The following is a 22,562-nucleotide window of genomic DNA, read 5'->3' as shown; positions in this document are numbered from 1 at the left end:
ACTTTTTTTTTTTTTTTTTTTCTTTAATTGCCTGTGTGGTATGCGTAAGCAGGAGAGAGATGGCTTTGGTGTTTAATCTTTGAATACAACCCTGATACTGCAATGCCTGCTTAATTAGATAGAGTGAAACTCTTGAATTCTCCCAGGCGTGTTTTTTTTTTTTTTTTTTTAACTTCAGCAATTGAATGAAATCGGTACGACCTCACAAAATGTTCTGCTTGGCTGGACTTGTGTTTTCAACTTCTCTTCTGAGCTGTAGTGAGTGGCAGGCCAGGAAACATCTCCTTTCCTGATAAACATGGGGTAGCAGCACCTGCCTACTCTGACCCGGCTCTTGCTCTCCCCTCCCAGCAAAGCCGCAGGAGCAGCAGTGGGCCGACGTGGTGACCCTGCCCCGTGCAGGACGTGCGTGGCGCACAGGTACCGGGTGACGTTTCTCAGCTCCCGAGAGGTCCCGGAGGAGTTGCAGACACCTCGAGAGGCGTCACTCGGAGGGCAGGTTTCCTGTGGGGGTAGTTAGCATTGCCTGCCTTGCTTTCCTGGAAGTCAGTGGATGGCAACAAAGCGAGTTAAAATCTGCAGCTGCTGATATGACCATCTCATTGCTGTGGGCAGCGTTTCCTTTCGTGTCAAAATGGCTCTGCCTCGAGGCACAGCTCCCTTCTCCCCGTCCCATCTCTCTAAACAGGTCCAGTCCATCCTCCAACCTGACTGGTGGGTCCATTCCGACACCGGTACTGCAAGCTGAAGCCCTTCTCTTTCCAAGGGTGTCTTTGCTCAAGGAAGACTGGTGCTGCTTAGGGACAAGCGTCCCACGGGATTTCTCAGGCCGGGGCCAAGTCTGGAGGCTCCCAGGAGCACTGAGAGCGATCCACCAAAGAAGTGCAGACAAAAGTGTAGGGTTCTGGCCAATTCTTTGGTTGTAAATGAGACCAACTGTCAGCCTTGCCCAAATAAGGCCTTTGCAGGAGGGCAGGCAGTGGCTGGGGAGGTTGCTTTGCTTTGTTTGTTCCCCTTTTTGAGAACCACCACTTTTAAAAAAAAAAAAAAAGCTCCAGACAGAGCAGCCTTTGCCTCTCTGCTCTTTACACCAGCAAAAAGCAGACGTGCTTCCTCTGCAAAGCTGCAGCATCTCTCACTTCCCATTTATTTCAAGCTCCCTCCAGAGCGGGATTTGCAGCTCTGCCGGGAGGTTATTGCTCTGGAGGAGATTGCATAAAATAGCTTAATGTCCTTAAAAGTTCAGGAGTGTGAAGCTCCCGCTCCTGAGGCCAGCAGCCAGGAGCAGTCTGCGCTGGAGGGGTCTGCACGAGTGGTACACGTCTTCTTCATCCAGTGCTTCCTGGGCAGCAGCTGAGACCTCTGCCGAGACATCCCTCTGGTCTAGCGTGGGGGGGCACCGGTCCCACTTGTGAAGCCCCTTGACATGACAGCAGCTGTCTCCCTTTAGGCAGCAGTTCTTCACGCCATCGCCTTCCTGTTTATGAAACCCTGATCCTTCCCTTCCCCATGCTGTTCCCAGTGCTCAGTGGGGTGTAACTGGATCCTGGCAGGAGGCAAAAGCGGTCCCTGGTTATTCTGATTTAAATCTACAGGGCCAGCAAGCGTCCCGTTTTACGGAGCTGATGTTGGGAGGTGCTGGAGCTTAGCCCTATGGTCTTGTCTGCTGACACAGAATTGGATTACAGCATCTTTAAACCTTGCGCTGGGAACCGTTTGTATCTGGCACCACTGGATTTGGGGATCTTCTTTCCTAGGACTGATGTGCCAGTGGCAGCGGGTTCACGCAGAGTTTACAGCCGGGTCTTGGCACTTCGGTACCAGCGTCTGGCCCACCGCCGCTCGGTCGGCATCATCTCGCTTCTCCCAGGACCTGTGGGTATAGGAACAGAAGAAACAGAATTGGCAAAACCACTCCTGTCACCTACTTTTTCCTCTTCAAATATATGGAATAAGACGTAGAAGCGACTTCATTCTGCCTTAAGAGTGTCAAACTCACTGGGGACGTGTAAGGTCATTTGGAAGAGTGATGAAGGCTCTTGCTTCGGCTCAGCCCACGTGTCTCTTGCCCTTAGACCCACAACCTGCCTGTTCGCATGCAGCTGCCTGCACCGCAGTTTCCTTTGGTTTATGCTTCTTACTTTAAATTTTTCACATTATATTGGGATTGTTGCCTGCTTGTTTGGTTCTGGTCCCCTCTCTCGGGAACGGAGATGGTGAAGCGATGGAGGTTTGCACTCGTGCAGCAGCCGGGTGCTCCATGGCTGTTAACTGCATCCGAAGCAAAGAGCTGATGGCTTCTGCTTCTGACCAAGGCTGGTTTATAGTCTCTGGGTTTAGCAGAGGGGCTTCAAAATGGTACTCTTCCTTGTGAAGAGCCTCGGGAATTTGGAGTGCTGTTTCTAGGGAATAAAAGGGGCAGGCAGGCTGAGCTGCCAAGGCAGGATGGGGTGCGAATGCAATTCTTTGTGTCCATGTTAGCACACAGGTCAGAAAACGGATCAGAAGCGAGCCCAGACCACAACCCGGGGTACTGCATCGTCCTGTCTCGCACTGAAGCATGCCTGCCTTCTGCAGCTGCTTTAATTCCTTGCACGAGCTGTACCTGCCCAAATGTAAGCTCCAGCTTCTGTGTTTCTACGCTGCAGAATCCCTTGTGCCTCCTGCTACCGGGGAGGGAGTGATTCCCCTGGGAAACGGGCTCGAGGAGAGGGAAAGAGCTATTGGGGTGCCCTGTGTAGACGGAGCTGCAGCCTGGCAGCAGCTTGCGGGCTGCAGTCCAGGGCAGCACCGAGCAGCTTAACAGCTGCAAGAGTTGCCTGGGTCTGGAAAGAAGATTGTCAGGAACTGGGACTTGTTTAATGTACGGAGTGGGAACAGCTAAAGGGATTCTGTAAAACAGCAAACGGCCTTGCAGTGACACTGGTGAAACAGCTGGGCAACTGTTGAAACCATCTAGGGCATCCGTTTTGCATAGATGAGATGCAGATGGCCTCTTGACGGGAACTGGGAGTAAGCGTGTGGCTCGCTCTTTTCCTTGCGAACGTAGAGATTGGGGGAGAACTGATTCAGAACCGTAGGGCTGAAGCCCTTCTTCCCGCTCCTCTCCGCTCCCTGTGTCTGCGCTACCTCACTTGGCCAATTCCCATCTCCTTCCCGCTCCGGCCCTATTAAGGCATCCCTGGATGGATAAGAGCAGGGTCACGGTGCGGGACCCCTGAGCAAGCGGGCAGGATTGTGCAACCCTCCCCTAAGATGTCAGTGTGCAAACCTCACGCGGGACCTCGCCGCAGCGTCCCGAAGACCTGATAACAGCAGGTGACCAAGCAGCGACTCTGACGGGGGGCAGGGACAAACCAGGGAAGGCTGCAGGAGCTGCCTCCTCCCGGCCCCTTCCCTGCAGATCTGCGATTCAGCTGATCCCACAGGGAGAGCATTTGGGCTGCTCAGAGCAGGAGCAGCATCACTTTGGGGAAGAAAGCCACGCAGACTCTCAGTTGCTTGTTGCCGCCTCGTGTAGCGGCTGAAATTGCTCTTTCTGTGCCTGTTTTCCTGCCCGTGACACGGGGGACTATACTGATCCTCTTGAAAAGCCTGCTGAGATTTGCTGATGGAAAGAGCCATGCCTAAGCACCCGTAAAGCCATCCAGTGTTTTCATTTGGCTGCTGGTATTGTGCAGCCATCGCCACACAATGCAGTTTCCCCATACGAAACCACAGTTTCCTTTCAGCAAAAACTCCCAAAATACATCCCAGTGACGTAACTACTACACTCGGGGTTCTCGTGCTGGTCTGGGTGCTGCAGAGTGCTCTAAGTTCAGAAGCCAACTTGCAAAGTATGGGAGAATAGCAGCCTAAAGCTTTGGAGATGCTGAGGCTCCTCTTTCGCAGCAAGCCAAGGATCCAGGAGGCAAGTGTCAAGCTGGTAAAATATCCGCTCTGCGTTCAGTACTGTGCTCTGTCTCTCCTGCAGGACACGAGACGTTGGTGACTCGCCTGACCTTAGAGAGCCAGACCTTATCCAGTTTTAATTAACGACTTCTCGTTTTTGGAAAAGGCATTTCTGATGGTAAAACTGCTTTCTAAGAAGTGTCTTTCCTAGGTGCTGCCAGAATTTGGGAGTGTTTGGGGACCAGAGCATGTGTTGAAGCAACAGAAATTAAAACAGCTTCTGGTTAGTTGTTGATGAATAGGAAGTGAAATGCCAAAAGCATAATCTGTTTCTAGCTCTTGCAGGCTTTTTTTTTTTTTTTTTTTCCTTGCATTTAGATGTGACTGTCTCAACCAGCAAAGTGACAAAACGCGAGCAAAAACAAACCTGTCTCTTGGCTTCTGGCTTGTAAAATCCTTCCTCAAAAAAGGGGAAAGTAGGAAAGAGGACTTGTATTTTGAACTTGGTGTTGGGGAAAAAAAAAAAACAGCCCTGTATGTATGTCCCCAGCCCCTGGTCTAGGATGACTAAGCCATCTGTGCAGTTCGGAGGCGGCATTGGGAAGTTCAGAAGAAGTTGTCTCCTCCTCTGACTTGAGCGGCGTCCTGGGCTCCGACCTGGCCGGTGGTTGGGTTTGTCCTTTTATTTTCCAGGAGCAGCAAATACAATTTCCCAGTGGTGCGGGAATCTGTGTGAAATGGCCTCTCCCGAGGCTGTGGGTGTCAGAAGATGGCTTGGTAGCTCGTAGGAGCGGTGTCTTGCGCTGGTAGGGTGGACCGGCAGAGAGACCCGTGCTTGTGGGAAGAGAAATCAATCCATCCCCATCCAAGGCAGGGTTGGCGCCTCCTCGCTGGTCGGAGCTGTGAAGGAGCTGGTTTCCCTGTGGGTGGGTGTGATCCCCGGGGAGGGACCCGCTGAGGTTTTTGTGATCGCTTTTGGGCGCTGGGGAAGGGGTTTAGTTGTGGCTTTGGTAGATGTGTAAGCCCGCTGCCCCGGGCATCCGCTTCCCACGGTGGCAGCGGGACAGCCACCTTCTCCCAGACCTAACGAGATCTTGGCTGCTCCCGCAGCAAGTGCAGAGCGATGGAGGGGAGGAAGGGAAAGGATGACTGCGGGGGGCCCCCTCCGATCTGATTCAGTCCTTCCGGAGCTGAAAATCGGTTAATTCTTAACTTTAATCTTGCTGTTTTCACGTGGCTCCTCCCTTCCCTCAAGGCTCGCTTTTTCTTCTCTCGCCTTTCCGTAGCTCCTGTCCTAATTTCAGGTCGCTCTGCCTCACACTGTGCCCACCCGGGTGACGTCGCTGGCGCCAAAGAGCCCTGCCAGCGCCGCGGGCTCCGTCGTGCTGACAAACTGCTTGAAAAGACACAAGAGAAGTCACAGCTCGAGTCTCTCTTAGATCCCTTCTGTCTGCAGTCACATGAGTTTTTTCTCATCTGCAGCCAAAGACTTGAACCTCTCGGAGGAAATGCTAAAAATCTGATTTGATTTTGGGGGGGGGGGGATGATTTTTCTGTTCAGACTTAGCTCGTTCTCTCAGAAACAGGTGAAAGAGCAGCTAGATGTGATAACAGATCTATGTATGTTCATTAAAATACAGCAGGCTCGGGCGCTGACCTTGTGAAAACTTACTGACCTTGGAAAAACTTCCTTCTTCCCTTAAGTCTGAGTTTTAGGGGTAGAAGGGGCCATATCCTAGCTGAGAAGCAGTTCTTTTCTGAGCTCCCTTCAGACGCTTCTGCATCCCTCCCCATAAGGGTTCACAGAATTGCATCTGGCCCCAGAGGCAGCGCAAACTGACATTTCTAAGGCTGCTCAGGGACCTGTCAGAGCAGCTGGGCTGGCCCGGCCCTGCCCTCGAGGGTTGTGGTGAGTTTTGGTATTTGAATATGTTCCTGCTGGCTGCTTTAGAAAGGCTGAGCGTGCCCCTGGAGAGAAGAGAAACCCTCTCTCCGGCACGGGGGTGCCAAACTTCCCTGCGGACCCAGGACACCACTACCAGAACAGATGCTTCTGGAGTTTGTCCAGGTGTAGCTGAGAGTAAAATCTGATCTAGACGTTAATCAACCTGCCAGAAATCAATTCTCTCTCCTTGGCGGTGCTGCTCTGATTGTTGGGGAACACGCGTAACCAAATACCGGCACTGTGTCCTTCTCCACCGCCCATCAGAATTTATCAAAGCCTTTAACAGCAGCTGGCTCCTGCTGCTCTCCTGGAGCCACCAACGCAGCTCAGAATCGCATCCCGAGGAGCGATGTCTGGTGGGACACCACCGCTGACTGCAAACAGCTCGCCTGGTCTTGCTAAACAAGTTTGTTGGGAAAACTTTAGCAGAGTATCACAACCCCTCTGTGCTGACACTCATTTATTGTCCCGCAGGCAAAATCAGACATCACGTGGATAGAGAAAGACCTTGTGGACTCAGCAGACAAGGTAAGAGAGCCTGCTGCAGTGTGCGCCTCAAGGAGACTCAGGCATTTAATTTGCACTCCGTCCCGTGGCGGGTCGTCCCACGTATGCGGGGGCATAAGCAGAGCTCATAAGGACCTCTCTGAAAACCAAGCCCGTCCTTGCAGCGCGCCCCTGCCAGCCCGCCTCGGCTAGGTGGGACTGCTAATACAGAAAACAGCTATTGCTCACGTGACATCCTGGACTTGACTTCATCCTCCTCCTCCTTCCTCCCCACACCAAACCCCTTTCCGTGCTGTCATTTATGTCTCCTGCGGCTTTCTGATCTTGTCAGCTTGCTGGGGCGGGCGCTCCAGCCTTGTAGTTGCATGGACATACAGTGGGGTTTTTTGATTGCTTTTCTGAGGCTCCTCTCCCCACGCTGAGTGCCTGATAACGCAACATGCGAAACTGTCATGGGACAAGATTTATCAGATCTTGCCCGGCCCACACGCGGAGAGCTGGCTGGCTGCAGCACCTGCACGGCTTCACTGAGCACCGTAAAGCTTCCTTGGAAGCGGTGATGCTCATCTTTGGACCGCACATGGCGGACATGGTTTCTGCCTCATTGCGACCGTGGCAGAGCGAAGGAGGTGTCAGTATGAACCAAGGCTTTTGGAGACTCGGGCTCAGCAGCTGCACGGGGCTGTTCTCTGGCACCTACTCCTGTTCCCTTGCTTTGGACCTCGTCGGCTATTGAGGTTCCCTCTGTGGAGCTGGGACCAGCTCCCTTGCTGGTATTAAGTCATTTGTTTCTTTCATTATCGGTTCTCAAAGAGCACGTTATGGGGGCGGAGGAGGCAGGACAGTCATAAGTAGTCTCTCTGGGTCCCAACCGAGATCCTCTTTTCATACTCTGCACCCTCTGGAGAAATTCAGAAATCATCGCTGACACAGGGTTATTTCTAATTTCAAAGGTGTGTGGGTGTCTTTTTACTCATTTCAAGGGGTTTCTTTCTTACCTGCACTCTCTGGGCTCTTGCTGCAGAAAACATCTGTCTGTCCTGACCCAATGGAAAGGTCAAAGGGAGAAGGAAGCAAACCAAGGGATCTAAATAGCTCTCCTCTGTCCTGCCAGTAAATCCGAGCAGCAGTGGGTTGAGAAGCTATCGCATCAGAAATGCCCTTAAAAATGCCTTGCATGGAACTTCCCGGGGTGGCTCTTAGCCACTCCAGCATCCCCAGCAAGGACTCTTGAGCAGCATAAAGCAAATGAAGGACTAGGTGCAAATCCTAGTGATTTGCCCGTGGGATCGATGCACCCTGACTCCCATCACGGGTGACCCATCATCCCCGTGCCAGGGTGAGAGCAAAGAGATGTGCAGCTTTCCGAGGTGGTGTCAGACATATGTGTGGGGTTTCATGAGTATTTCTCTTCCTTTTTAAAGAGTAAGCGGCTTCTCAGAATATTCCCCTGTTATGGAAATACCCCCAAATATCACAGCCTGATGTGAGATTCATGTGGCACAAGATGGAAGTCACTTTAACAAGACCGTGTGTGTTTTCTGTCAGTATCTTGTCTGAGCCTGGCAACCCAAATGTGAAGGAGCTGTGAGTTTGGTTGTGTGTTTTTTCTAAAAGCAAAACCAGAAAGAAAAAAAAAAAAAAAGAAAAAAAAAAAGCCCCAACCACAAGCGCTGTTGTTGGGGAGTGGGAGTGTGAACCTGCCTCCGTGCGACCGAGTCGCTTGTCTCCACTGCGCATCTGCCAGCTGGGCTTTAACCACCTGTATCTCCTCCATCCGGCAACCTCAAGCGTGGGGCGTCCCATGCAGCGCCGCGGGAGCCTGCCGCATCCCCGGGAGCCGGCCGTGCTCCCCCGGGAGTTCGCGGGGGCGGCGGTTATTTGGGCTGCGCGATGGTGATGGGGATGGGAGAATGGAGAGGGACCCTAAACTTCCTCGCATCTGCGCCTTCCTCACGCTCTGGCTGCAGAGGAAACACCGATCCAAGCCCTGCCGCCTGCAGCTGCCTGCCCCCAGCCAGCTCTCCAGCCCGGTCAGTACTGCCGCTACCTCGCTTTGCTTCACTTGCTGTCCCTGGTTGCTCATCCAGCTGGGCCGATGCTTCGGATGGATATTCGGAGCAGTCTGGTTTGCTTTTCTTTTTCTGCCTTCTGGGATAGTTTGCTTAATGGTGCCATCGGAAGAACCTTCTCTCGGTGCAAGCAAAGCCTGTTTGTGCTGCACCTCGGTGGCACGCAGGTGCTTTTGTGCTGGAGACTTGTTCTGGTGTGCTGCTAAACAGGCTGTAGGAGCTGGTCTGCAGAGTCCAAACTGTTGAACTGCAAGTTACTGGATGAGTCCATGGGAAGGAAAACCTCCCTTGTGTCAGCGAGATGCCAAATGGCATCTCAAAGCTTTTCTCTGAAACTATCAACAATGTCTCCGCTGATGCCACTTTTGATCCAGTTGGCACGTATGTGTGTGTGCTGGTGTGGTCTGGCTGGCAGGCTGCGTATGCAAATCTCTGCCTGCCTTGAGATCCAGCTTGGGCTGCTGACACCACTTGCAGTTAAACACACTGGGTCTTGCTCTTGGCCAAGGCGAAGAATTCCCACAGCTGTGAAAATACGCCGCTCCTGAAGAGCTGTGGTAGGATGGGTCGAGATGCCTTGGAGGTGGATACAGGAGTTCGTTTTCAGTGTTTCCTCTCTGCTTAGGTGTGTGATGCTACAGGGTGAAACACGCACAGCTGTACACGCACTGATGCTCTGTAGACCCGGTTTCTAGTGTTTTCGTGAAGATGAGAGGGAGGGAAAGAGCCTACAACTTCCACTGGTCCCATCCCCTGCTCTCTCCCTGCTGGGGGGTCTCTCCCTGCGGAGCTGAACGATGTGGAAGGCCTAGCAGGAGGAGACCTCTTGGCTGACTCCGGCTCAGGCTGTTGGCCAGAAGCGGGAAGCTGTTCCCAGCCAACAGCTCTGCCGTGGACTGAGCCTCCAAACGAAACCAGAAGTGTAAGGTGGCTGCTTTAAGCCGGGAGATCATATGGAACACGAAAACCTGTTGTTACAGGGATTATAAGATCTTTCATGTCTGTGATCACTGAGACCAGCAAAAGGCAGGATAACACAAGGGGGGCTCCTGTCCCCCTGCCCTCTCCCCGTGCGGCACTGCTGAGCCCGTGGGCGTCTCTGCTAGGTCTTAGTGTCTCAGTAACGCAGGATCTTGAGAGAGCACAGCTACCAACGTGGAAACAAAGCCACTTCCTAGTCTAGAGGAAAGCCAAGCATGAGAGCGGGAAGGGAAGGGTGCCGGGTGCAGGTAGGCAACCACATCCGCGGGCGCTTGGCAAGGCCACCCTCCTCACCACCGAGGAGGTGCGGGGAGTGGGCTGGGGTGCAGAGGAGAGGCAGAGCCTGAAACTCGGTTCCTGTTGTTTTCAAAAGCTGCTTTGATTAGGTGGGTTCCAGACCAAGTATCTGAATAGTTTTAGAAAACAAAGTCTAACTTCCCCCCCCCCCCCCCCCCCCAAACTCTGCAAGGGGGAAAACTAAACAGTAGTTCCAGCTTTCTGACAGCCTCTGATGGCCACACCTGCCCTAGGGTCAGAGAGCAGCTGAGTTGAATGCCCTTTGGAACATAATTGCTGGCCTTCGGGTCCAAATAGCAACCAGACCATGTCTAACACTGGATAATATGGGAGCAAAGTGCTAAGAAGCCAGGACTTGCCCTTAGAAGATGTACAGCTACGCGGGATTTCTGGCCTAAGGAAGATTCACGTCTGTAGAAGTGGGAAGTTGAGTCCAGCCTGCCCTGTGGGCAGTCGGGAGAGGGGCTGGAACAGGTCAAGTTCGGAGGAAATCTGAGCACAGGTGTACTGGCTAAGTATGATTGAGAGAAGTAGAGGGAAAGGCACAGCTGGAAGACTAGTGGTATAAAAAGTCTCTTTTTATTTGGGATGCAACTAGAAAGCAGCACAAGGCGTTTCTGCTGAGCTGAACTCTGGGCTTTACGCACCAGAGGTACGGACAAGGTTTGATGGGGAAAGGAGGTGTCTCAGCATCACCTCGGGGTCAGTGGCTGTTCTTTTGTGCTTCGTTGGTGAGTTTATTCTAGATACTGCTCATTAAATCTCTTTTTCTTCTTTATTTCTTTAAAATAAAAGTATGTGTTCTAAACAAAACATGTGCCAGAGACCTTGGCTTCCCCTCAATCTTCTTGAAGGCTTGAGTCTGTTAAAGCATCATCTGTATGTGCTGAAGATGCACTAAGACTTATGTTGCAGAGTTGCTCAGATTGCTGAGCAGATGGGCTCCAACATGTCTGATTTTTGCCAGCCCTGGCCGTGTTTTGACAACAGAGCCGTATTTTTGTGTTGTGGGATTTTTAGTGGCATAAACACTCCTGTTTTTGCCACCAGTGCCTTAAAAAGGAAGGTGCTTTTTGCGCACTCTTCTGAAATGCAGTTCAAAGAAACGCAACGCCTGCGGTGCGAGGAGCGGAGCCTTTGGGGAGAGCACTGGATGTTCAACAGGGCTGCCTGGTGCGAGCCCACTGATCGCTTACTTATTCCAGATGTTGAAGCCAGGAGGTACCTGTGATAAGCACCAACTTTTATGGTGTTCTCAGATGTGGTTCCTGTCAGTCTGTAGCTGCAATCCTTGTCCCTTAATCCGTTAAGGCTTGCTTTCCCTTGTTCAGGAGGATATTGCCAGTCAACCGTGTCCCCTCTTTTTCAGGGCGAAGGTGTTGTGAAAGAAATCAACATCACGCACCATGTGAAGGAAGGTTCTGAGAAAGCCGATCCTTCGCAGTTTGAGCTCCTGAAGGTGCTGGGACAGGGCTCTTTCGGCAAGGTGAGCTCACTTCTTCCTATGTGTCACATCAGATAAACGATTTTGATGACAAAAGGGACTGTCCTCAACGAAACCACTTTCCTGCTTCCCACCAGATAATGAGAATCTCACCGATGAGCCCACTTTGCAAATGATTGCTTCTAACTTGAAAGGCATCTGTAGCGATGCCTTCTCCTAAGGGCCAGCCTGTATGTCCAAAGCTCTCCTGTCATTCTTTTTTCAGATGACCGGGAGGAAGGGATCCTGCTTGTGAGTGCAGTGTTGCACAGGGCGGAGGGACCTCCTGCAGCTCTCTAGCTGGCTGCCGGGCTGTCAGTTGAATTGAGGACTCGGGCATGTTCCTCTCTTCTCAGAAATGATGCTCTGTGCATCTGGTTTTGGCCCCTGTTTACGGTCCAGTTTCCCTTCTGTGAAGGGGGAAGGAAGTAGCCTGTAACTCTTATCTATTTCAATGTGTAAATAATCCAGGTCTCTTACAGACCATCTGCTCACACGTTAAATCAACTTCACGTCAATCAGTTACCAGCGCTCTGACAGTGGGGGCGCGTACAGAACCGTGTGCTGTTGCCTCAACAAATGCAGCAGTGGCTTTGTGCACAAGAAAGGTGGTGTCTTTTTGAAGCTGCCTAAAACCGGGTAGTCTGGGACATCAGGGAACGGGAGAAGGTAAAAATCCAGAGAGGGTGCAGGACCTGAACAGTAGGGAGTTGATCAGGCTGTAAAACCAGCAAGTCACCAGAATGCTTCGTGGTCCATTGAGGCGTCAGCGCTTCAAGTCCCAGCTCCCAGGCATCAGCCGCAGCCCCGCGGGAGCTGCAGGAGTGAGCAAGAGCTGTGGAAGACGGGCGGGGAGGAAAGTGCAGTATAAAAGCACAAGTGCTGCAATGGCTGGAGGTAGGGGGTGAGAGGAGTCTACACACAACACTTTCCTGAAAACCTCATGGGGTTTCTGATGGAGAGCTTGAGGTACAACTTACCAGTCCTGTGGCCAGCTGCTTCTTAGAGTTATTGTGGTGTTTGCCACTTTGGGAGGCATCCAGCTCCTACTGCTAATGTTCAGTGCTTGGCTAATGTGGTGCGCTTCTGCCTCAGGTTTTCTTGGTGAGAAAAATAACACCACCGGACAGCAACCACCTCTATGCCATGAAAGTGCTCAAGAAGGCGACATTGAAAGGTAGGAGACGCTTACCGTGATGCTCTTATCCTCCGTGTCCTAAAAACTGGGGAAATGTCACAGCAGTCATGGCTGGCCCCAGGGTGGTCTGGGTGAAAGAGGAATATCTTTATCTCAGCCAAACAACCTCCTTTTCTCTTCATCTATAAAAACCCCTTGCTGCAGTGATGGAGGTGGGAAAAGATCTGGCTCGAGCTGCCTGGTATGAAAGGGCTTAAGGCTGGGGATGAGGCTGACACTGGGGTACTGTGTCTGAGTTGTTCCTCTCTCTTCCCACAGTGCGTGATCGAGTAAGGACAAAGATAGAAAGGGACATCCTGGCTGATGTAAACCATCCCTTTGTGGTGAAACTCCACTACGGTGAGTGTGGAGCTAGTTGGGACACTGGGAGAGGGGCTGCAGCCTCCAACAGACACTGACTGCTTTTAAGCACAGTAAAGCAAGATGCTACTACAGGCACGCCTGCCACGAGCAGGTAGATGAGCACGAGGCATCCAGCAGCAGGCTGCTTGGAGGATGCCGAGACCCTCTCCAGGTTCCTAACAGGCTTCTGGAGATACCTGATATAGAGAGGAGGCCTGGATCGGTCTGTGTCCCTCAGTGGCTGTGCTGCTCTGGAGCCTTCGCAATCCCCTTAACACAAATCCTTTCCTGGAACAGTCTTTGGTCCCATGCCTACTCTGGCTGTTGAATGGGGAGCAGAGCATAGTAGACTGGGAGAAGAGGTTTAAACATCAAATCCTTGGGATTAAAACATTAAATCAGGAGAAACTGAGAAAGCAGAGTTAACTAGTCAAGCCAGAGTTGGGCAGGATTAATGCCCTGACCCTGAGGAAGGCAGGACAGCTTCTTTCCTTGTAAAGCGACCAGTGCCTCTCTCAGGAAAACAGCCCTTTCAGTCGGGCATCACTGGCTGAAAGGGAACCGACCCCCCATAAAATGAGGATTTTCTGCAGCGCCAGAGTGCTGCTGGTGAGCTCCCATTTCAACATCACGGACAGGCTATCTCATTTACCCCAAATAATTAGCCCTACCTGTGTTAAACCTGGTAACCACACAGGGCATCTGCACAACTGGAGCCGTTGGGATTTAAGTGATTAATGTAACACCATGGAGCCTTCCCTCAGCAGAGGGGTCTGATTCCTCCTCTGGCTTGTGTTTCAGCATTCCAGACGGAGGGGAAGCTGTATCTCATCTTGGATTTCCTCAGAGGAGGTGACCTTTTCACTCGGCTTTCCAAAGAGGTGGGTATGCTCTGGCATCTCGGTGGGTTGCTGAGGCTCTCAGTTCACTGGGCTTAATTGCCCGGAGAAGCGATTGAGCCTTGCAGAGTCTTTGAGAGGGGTGGAAACAGCCTCCAACCTGCTGCTAGCCCAGAGCGGGCAACAGGAGGGGATGTCTCAGGAGCCCTGGCCTCCGGCAGAAAAGCAGCGGGATAGGAGGCAGGTCTCACCTCTGCTGAGCATCACATTAAGAACAAAAACGGGGGAGAACCATGTTCTGCTGCAGTGTTGGCTGGTTGTGTCACCTTGCTGGGACGGGAATGGGAGGGGTAACGAGAAGTTGTGCCAGGTGAAGACAACCGGGCACATAACCTGGTGAACCTAAATGAAGAGTTTTTTTAAAAACCTGTCTGCTGCTTAGCAACCCGGTTTGGTTTTTTGGTGTTGCGGCTTAATTGATACTTTAGGATGGTGGGTGAAGCCCGGGAAACCTGGGTATGAAAAAGCAGGAGGGAGCAACGTGGATGTGAAAGGTCTTACATGGGCGCAGCAGAGATGATTCCGCTGCTGGCGTTGTAACCCCAGCGCCTGTCCCCTTCCTCTCCCTTCCTGCAGGTCATGTTCACCGAGGAGGACGTGAAGTTCTACCTAGCGGAGCTGGCTCTGGGGCTCGACCATTTGCACAGCCTGGGAATCATATACAGGGACCTCAAACCAGAGAAGTACGTGTAGCACAGCTGAGACAGCGAACAGAGTCCTTCGGTCCCCAAGCCCGTAGTCAGCAAACGGCACAGCCTTCTTCCACAAAGGCAAAGCTGAACGGTGCCCCGAGGCCAGCCAGATGGAAGGCGGCAGTGCCAATTGACAAGGCTCCTGCTCCTCAGATCAGCAGTTACGGCCAGGAGCGCTGCGGAGGCAGCATGTGTGCACCACATGTCTGAGCAGTAATCCTTGGCTAGTCTCCGGGCTCCAGCTTTAAGCAGTTGAGAGCCTTCGGAGGGAAAAGGCACCAGGCTGGGCCTCTGCAGAGGCGCGTACCAGCTGCATGAGTTGGGTATTCGTCGCTGGGGTGTGGGGGGGATCAAAGGTGGTGTCACCTGTGTGGGTCATTCGTTCAATGTGAAGTTGAGGGCGTAGAGAGAAGGGACCTGCGCTTTGTCCTACTCATGTCTTGACGATGGAGCTTAAAGCACTGGGGGAAGGGACAGATAACTTTCTCCCCTGGATTCTGGGAGCACCTCAGATCAGCCTCTGCTGTGGGTGCTTGTTCTCACCAGCCCTTATTGCAGACAGTAACAACTTGTTTTTTTCATTCATGCTGTAGCATCCTCCTGGATGAAGAAGGGCACATCAAACTCACAGGTAAGGGACTCCACGGAAGCCTTGTGCTCCAGAAAGCTTGACTCTTGAAATATGGAGCTTCTCTTAGGCCTCTCTGCTCTGTGTGATTGCTCAGAGCACGTGGGTGCTGACAGGTTTTCTCTTATGTAGATTTTGGCTTGAGTAAGGAGGCTATAGACCACGAGAAGAAAGCCTATTCCTTCTGCGGGACAGTGGAGTATATGGCACCAGAAGTCGTGAATCGCCAGGGCCACTCCCACAGTGCTGACTGGTGGTCGTACGGAGTGTTAATGGTGCGTACCCTGCTAGCAGGTTTGGGTTTGAGCTCCGGAGCTGCTCCAGCGGTAGCTCTGAAACACCCTGACGTGATTCTGCATGTCAGGCAGATGTGCTGACCCGGGGATGTTCTCCCAGCCCCCCGAAAGGGCTCTGTCACAGGCTGTCCAGGCATCCAGCCTGGATTCTCGGGGAAGGCAGAGCTCCTGAGGCTGTGGTCCCAGTGACCGTGGGGGTGTCCGTGTCCACCCCAGCGCTGGGATGTCGGTGTCTGTGCAGATCTGGTGCCACCGTCTGGCGGTTGCTGAATCTGAGGGTTCCGGCAGGAGCAGGCACTGGCTTGAACACATTCCCACTGCAGACCTTGTGAACCAAGCTCCTTCTGAGAAAACATGAGGCCTACGAGCTTTTTTAGAGCTAGGCTGTTGATCCCTCGCAAGCTTTTCCCCAGCTTTGGCGAGCTCTCGGATGAAGGTGCAGTGGGATCCGTGCAACCCTCAGACATGACCTCCCCTTCTTCTCTTTCCCTCCCAGTTTGAAATGCTCACCGGCTCGCTGCCCTTCCAGGGGAAGGATCGTAAGGAGACGATGACCCTCATCCTCAAGTAAGAGGATTTTCTCTTTCATGTCTGTATCGGAGAAGAGCTTCTGCTCTTTCTCTGAGCGTGTTGCAATTTGGGGGTTCTCGCAACTTAATGGCATTATTTGGCAAGCGGGTTTGTATCAACAGTTAGTTTGAAGGGTGCAGTGTAAATGCCAAAACAGATGATTGTACTTTCGGGGGTGGAGGTGCTGCAGTCAGCTTGTGGGTTGACTTCTTTAAACCTGCAACGGATTGCTTAACTTCCTCTGCAGAGCAAAGCTGGGCATGCCGCAGTTCCTGAGCTCTGAAGCACAGAGCCTCCTGCGAGCCCTTTTCAAAAGGAATCCAGCCAACCGATTAGGTAAGACCTTTTTTTTTTTTTTTTTCTTTTTGGTTTCTGAGTACACCTGACGCTGTATCGGGGCCTCTCACATCCTCGTGGGTCAGCAGCGTGTTCACACTTGTGCTCGGTTAATGGGCTCGTTGCATTGCAGCCAGGTTCCCTGTAGTACCTGGCTGTCCTGCACACATGGTAGTAGCCTTCGCTTTGTCGGTGGTCCTGATTTAATGCAACGCACTCCACGGGTGCATCTTTCAGGTTCTGGCCCAGATGGGGCGGAAGAGATCAAGCGCCATCCTTTCTACTCCACCATTGACTGGAATGTGAGTATCAGAAATATAAGAGCCAACTTTTACCCGGCTCAGCCCCAGCGCTGCAGTTCTGCTGACTGCAGTAATAGCGCAGCCGTGATGCCCAACCAGCTATGGGGGCGCTACCAATCCTGGTTTCCATCTCCTCCGATAATGCTTCCTGAAACTCAAATTCTGCTTGTTATGTGAATAACCGTTTCATACCTGAGTTGCCGCTGATCTCACCTTGGTTTGAATTTACTCATCTCTCAGCAGTAAGGTGCAGGTTTTAATTGGGGTTTGGCACAACACGGATTGTCTTGCACAAAGTGGGAAGGACTCAGGGAAACATTTCTGGCAAGGAAATACCTTGTTTTGTACAGAGAAGCAGGGCATTTCCCAATTGCTTCTGACCAGCTCCCTACTTTGCCACATAATTTTGTTTCTTCCCTGTTTTCCCTCACTTGGTAAGGGATTTTGAAGATCAGTCTCTCAGTGCTTTCGAGGCACCCAGCAAGCTGCTAGACTGAGCCTCCGACAATGCTAGTAAAGCTTATTTCAAATTTTTCCTTCAAGAAGCAATTTAAAAAGGCTACTTGTGGGAGTGCTGGGATGCGAATGTCCTCCTCGGGCATCTCCTCTGGCTGTCCCTGGGGAGATCCATGTCAGTGAAGCCCTAATGGGAGTTAAGAGGAGGTGGAAGAGCCTGGCGAGGTAAATACTTTATGGATACTGCTTTTGGAGTGGGGCCAAGTTACATATAGAACAGGGTTTTTTCTTGATTTATTATAAGGTAGAATTTGTAGAATTTCTCTGCAAACTGACTCAAAAGCTGGCCAACAAGTCCTCCCTCAGACTGCTGAGCTGCAGTTAAATGCTAAGCCCCAGAGCTGTTTCTGGTTTCACGAAATCTCTTCTTGGCCTCTCGTTCCTAGCAAGCCTTCGCACCCTTCTGAGCGTGTACGAGAGCGTTGGCCTGTCGGAGCCCTTTCGAGCTGTCTTTGTTTTGCAGAAGCTGTACCGCAGGGAAATCAAACCACCCTTCAAGCCTGCAGTAGGCCAGCCAGATGACACCTTTTATTTTGACACAGAATTTACATCGCGTACACCAAAAGGTTTGTACGAATTCACGTGAAGCCAAAGTTTCCTGTGTGAAATGATACTGTACGGCTTAACAGTGGTTTGCCGGTGCCAGGAGGGCAAAGTTTGGCTCCTGCGAGTGCTGCCAGCTCCAGATGCTTGCAGCACTGAGGAGGTGGCCCAGCCATAGGAGTGTGGGGTGTTAGGGGTAAGCTCGGTGCTGTGTGGTGTGGCTCTTGACTTGAATAACTTAAAGAGGAGCCATAGCTTCTGGGGAGCAAGGGGAAGGCTTCTGGTTCCGCAGGGCTGGCCCTCTTCAAGTTGTCTCTCATCTCCTGTTGCAGATTCCCCAGGCATCCCCCCTAGCGCGGGGGCCCATCAGCTCTTCCGAGGCTTCAGTTTTGTGGCGACTGGATTGATGGAGGATGGCAAAGTGAAACCTGCCCAGGCGCCTCTCCATTCGGTGGTACAGGTAAAAACTGGGGACAGAGGAACAACGGTTTGAAGCTGCAGTAATACTCCAGCGTGGGTCCGCGGGACCATCTGGAGCAGAGCTAACGGGAAGCCTGAGGCAGTGTCGTCTGTTTTGAATTCTCGCATCCTGTTCTTTCATTTCTATTGACTGTCACGCGCAAAGGTCGGCGGGACAATGCGAGTCTGTTTGCTTTCCTCTCCCCAGGTGGACCCGTGCTAGAGGGAGGTCTGTGGGTTGACAGGTGCCACCAAAATGCACCGTGCTAAACACAGATAGTGTTAGCCCACTGACCTATATCTGCCTTGTTCTCTTCTCCTCCCTGTCCCCAGCCGGGAGGAGAAGCTGTGGGAAGTAGCCGACAGCCGTCTGTCAGCTCGCTCTGTGTTGCACTTAACTCATCACGTTGCACAAACCCTTCCCTGAACCCTCCCAGCTCATCAGCTCTCTGCTCTCCTCTTGCAGCAGCTGCACGGCAAGAATGTCCAGTTCAATGACGGCTACGTGGTGAAGGAGACAATCGGCGTCGGCTCCTACTCAGTGTGTAAACGCTGCATTCATAAAGCAACCAACATGGAATACGCAGTCAAGGTCTGAGATTTACCATCTGAAATGAATTCCCCGGTTAGATTTCTGTTCATCCCCACAATGACCAAAGTAACATCCAGGAATGAAATCGCTTTCCCTCCTTGTGTAGGGCCTAAATTGACAATTTCTGTGCTGCTCTGCGTGTAACTGCACAAGCTTTCTTATCTAGGAATGGCGGGGAAGCAGTGTTCTCCTCTCTCAGAGGGAGGACAGAATCTCACCTTTCTTTGTAAAGCTCGCTGTGGCTATGTCAGTTCTTATCAAATAAACCAGGCATAAAACTTTGGGGTTGGGGGACACAGAACTGATGAAGCAACTAGGAGCTAATTGCTAAAGAGGGCAGGGGACAGGGAACAGGGAATGGGTATGGTGCAGGATCTCTGCAGGGCTCCAAACACTCAGCTTGTTTGCTTTGTCCTGGCCCCTTTCCCACCCCGTTGTGACTAATGCTTCTCCATACTCTCGCAGGTTATTGACAAGAGCAAACGAGACCCTTCTGAGGAAATCGAAATCCTCCTGCGATACGGGCAGCATCCAAACATCATCACCTTGAAAGATGTGAGTGTGACATGAATGACTTTGCCTGTATTTTGTTTTAGGCAGGGCAGACTGGTCTATGGGGGGGAACAATGCAGCTCCAGCCAGGCAACCCCATGCCCCCACTCAATTTATCACGCTGGGGTGGGGAAGCAGCCCCAGACCCCACTCTGCATTGCTGATTTCTGTCTGCTTCTTTGTGGCAGAAGTACAGAAGGGAAGCTCTGGAAGCACTTTTTTCGGTTAACCCTCCATATTTGCTTTGGTAGGTGTACGATGATGGGAAGTATGTGTATCTGGTGACGGAGCTGATGAGGGGAGGGGAGCTGCTGGATAAAATCCTCAAACAGAAGTTTTTCTCGGAGAGGGAAGCCAGTTCGGTCCTGCACACGATCTGTAAAACAGTGGAGTATCTGCATTCCCAAGGGGTGAGTGTGGCTATGTCTGTTTTCTTGGGAAGCTGTCTGGCATTGCACTACGCTCCCTCTCCTCCGGGGAGTAACTGCGCCTGTCAGGACTATTATTTCTTGCCGGTGTTGCTCTCTTGGTAAGCCAGATGTGGGGCCAGAGCAGGGGTTGAGTGTCCTGATGGAGCTTTGTCTCCCAGAGGTATGAGAATGGCACTTTCTTTGCTCCACAGGTGGTTCACAGGGACTTGAAACCCAGCAATATTCTCTACGTGGATGAGTCAGGAAACCCCGAAAGCATTCGCATTTGTGACTTTGGCTTTGCCAAGCAGCTGAGGGCTGAGAATGGCCTTCTCATGACTCCCTGCTACACGGCAAACTTTGTGGCACCCGAGGTAAGCACCTTACTGACCTGAGAGCCTTTGGCAGCTCTCACATCCTGCCCCACACCTGTGCTCTCACGCGGCCAGGTAGGTCTGCCCCATTCCTAACTCCAGCCTGCACCGGCATATTCTGTCCTGGAATAGGGAATTACAGAAATACCACTCGTAGTAATGAACAAATAGGGGATCTCGAGTGCAGTCCTCCAGCTTGTACTGCCCTGATGGGAGGCTCTGCTCTAGGGTACTGAAACTTTAAAATCCCAGTGATCTTCTAGGCTGCTTCTCTTCCTGATTAACAGACCTGTTAAAAGAGGTGGGATGATTTTCCACTCCGCTGTCTCGGTGCGGCAAGAGCAGGCACACACTGGAGCATGCGTGCAGTGTCACCACACGTGGCTCCTTTCTCACTTGTTGTTTTGATGTGCCTGGGGGGTTCCTCTGTTCCATGAAACCAAAAGACGATTTGAATCCTGATCTTTAGTCCAAGACTTTGCTCCAGGCGCTTCGCATACAGACTGCGTGCTCTTCAAGCGCTGAAGTGAGCTCAACGACAAGAACGAAAACACTTTTTTTTATTCCTTTGCTTATTCTGCTCAGGTACTAAAACGCCAAGGCTACGACGAGGGCTGCGACATCTGGAGCCTGGGAGTTCTCCTGTATACGATGCTCGCAGGGTAAGCGCCTCTGTCTTGCTGGAAGGCAACAGCTGGGACGGTGACCACCGACCACCTTGCTCGCAGACGTGCTCCGTGGTGGCAGTTGGACCTCTCCTCGTCGGTCGCTGCTACCTGGAGGTGCTCCCTGGCTGGGTTACAGGGCAGTAAATCAAATGCTGTCTCTTCTGTCCTCAGCTCCACTCCGTTTGCAAATGGTCCCAGTGACACTCCAGAAGAGATCCTGACCCGGATAGGCAGGGGGAAGTTCTCGGTCAGTGGAGGCAATTGGGACACTATTTCTGACATGGCCAAGGTACAGTTTGTTACTCATCTGCGTTACGTTTAAGGGTTGAGGCCAAGCACGGCCAGTTGCTGTGAGGCAAGTTTAAAGCAGGTTGGGGAGGGAGGGCAGAAGAGAAAGGAGAAAACCAGCAGTGTCGCTTCTACCCTACGCATATCTGCCCCATAGCAGCTTTTTTCTCCCCACTGTGTTTTGGCTCTGGCTGTGAGTATTTGTGTGCAGCACCAACCTCATGCTTGACCCATACGGGGTTTGCTGCTGTTACACCTCCCAGGCCTACCAAAAACATATTTTGTACAAAAGGAGATTGATGTCTGGGGACTTTAAACTTGACCTCTGAATTTAAATTCTAATTTGGGGGCAGACAGGTGGTATTTTTGCATTTAAAGTATGAAGTCTTCTAAAGTCTAACTTTGCAAACGATGCTTAGGATCTGGTATCAAAGATGCTTCACGTCGATCCTCACCAGCGTCTAACAGCCAAGCAGGTCCTGCAGCATCCGTGGATAACCCAGAAGGACAGCTTACCCCAGAGCCAGCTGAATCACCAGGACGTTCAGCTCGTAAAGGTACAAAGCCTGGGCTGGGCCTTCAGCTGGTTCCTCGTGTACCTTGGGCTCTTTGCAAAGCAGCAGTCCCGGTGGGGTGATGGTGGTGTGGGCAAAGCAGGATGGAAGGTTGGAGAGGAGTGGGCCAGGGGAGGCAATACAAGGCAAGCTATTTTTTTGGGCAGGAAAACCTAGGGAGGTTCTTTAATGGCATGTCAGTATGGGAGGGAGATTTAAAGAAAAAAAAGAAAGATGCTTCTGGCTTCGTTTGTGGGTCTGGCTACTCTCGTCCCTCATCTTGTAAAGCCGTGAGTCTGAAATACTTCTTCTACCTCTAAATGACTTCTCGTGCCTTCTCTCCAAGGGGGCGATGGCTGCCACATACTCTGCACTGAACAGCTCCAAGCCGAGCCCCCAGCTGAAGCCCATCGAATCCTCCATTCTGGCACAGAGGCGGGTGAAGAAACTTCCTTCCACCACACTGTGAAGCTGGGACGGTCTGCAGCCGCTCGGTGCAGGGCAGGCACACCAGACTTTGCACATCTACAGAAGACAGGGGGCAGATCGGGCGGTCAGTGCCTGCGCAGGAGCTCCCTTGAGGACTTCTTCTCAAAAGGCCAAGTGCCTTTCTGTTTCTGAAAGACTGGCTCCTCCTTGTGTGGACTGATCTTTGCTGAGAGAACTTCACTGTAAAACTTTTTTGAAGTGTAAATTGTTGATTTTTAAAGACATCCATCTGTGTATATGAGAGCTAGAATGTATAAGTGATGTCAAGTGGCACTAAAAAGCAGCTCTGAATTCACCCTTTCCTGTGTAGGCCCAGGTATTTGTTGTAGCTACATCCTTGCTTGGAATTGATCCTCTCCAACGCTATTGCAGCTGGAAGAGTTGGGGTTTAGGCTTTGGGGTTTTTCCTCCCTTGAACCTTTGGATGCTCTTCCCAAATGAGACGCTCTTCCCGAAGTCAACCCTGCAGACTCCCAGTCAGCAGCACTCATGTTTGTAAAGGACCTCCCTCCTCCCCTTCACTTTTTGTGCATGTGTGTTCGGAGTGCAAGGTCGATTCTTCAGACTCTGTTTCGTCCTCTCTCCTGCCTCCCCCAGCCCAGACGGCAGTTCTCTGAACAAAATAAACCAGGGGGTTTCCAAACGCCCTCTTAGATGCTCGGCCAGAATACCTGCTAG

The 22,562-nt window shown here is 51.9% G+C and overlaps 1 protein-coding gene across 1 annotated transcript; it reads left to right on the top strand.

The window, feature by feature from the left end:
* The first annotated feature begins 4,011 nt into the window (after positions 1-4,011).
* Positions 4,012-22,179, top strand: RPS6KA1 (ribosomal protein S6 kinase A1). The gene is made up of 22 exons (XM_082494253.1): positions 4,012-4,069; positions 6,311-6,364; positions 11,063-11,179; positions 12,272-12,353; positions 12,633-12,713; positions 13,518-13,597; positions 14,192-14,298; positions 14,901-14,938; positions 15,068-15,210; positions 15,728-15,798; positions 16,049-16,137; positions 16,375-16,439; positions 17,419-17,521; positions 17,831-17,958; positions 18,424-18,549; positions 19,015-19,104; positions 19,353-19,511; positions 19,724-19,885; positions 20,471-20,547; positions 20,725-20,842; positions 21,261-21,398; positions 21,742-22,179. The coding sequence occupies exons 1-22, from the start codon at positions 4,067-4,069 to the stop codon at positions 21,862-21,864; spliced, it is 2,154 nt and encodes a 717-aa protein (XP_082350379.1). The 5' UTR covers positions 4,012-4,066; the 3' UTR covers positions 21,865-22,179.
* The last annotated feature ends 383 nt before the right edge of the window (positions 22,180-22,562 follow it).

This window comes from Vanellus vanellus, assembly GCF_965231255.1.
Source record: "Vanellus vanellus genome assembly, chromosome: 22".
NCBI classification, from domain to species: domain Eukaryota; kingdom Metazoa; phylum Chordata; class Aves; order Charadriiformes; family Charadriidae; genus Vanellus; species Vanellus vanellus.
The sequence above is the reverse complement of the archived record's forward strand: the minus strand, read 5'-3'. Positions and strand labels throughout refer to the sequence as shown.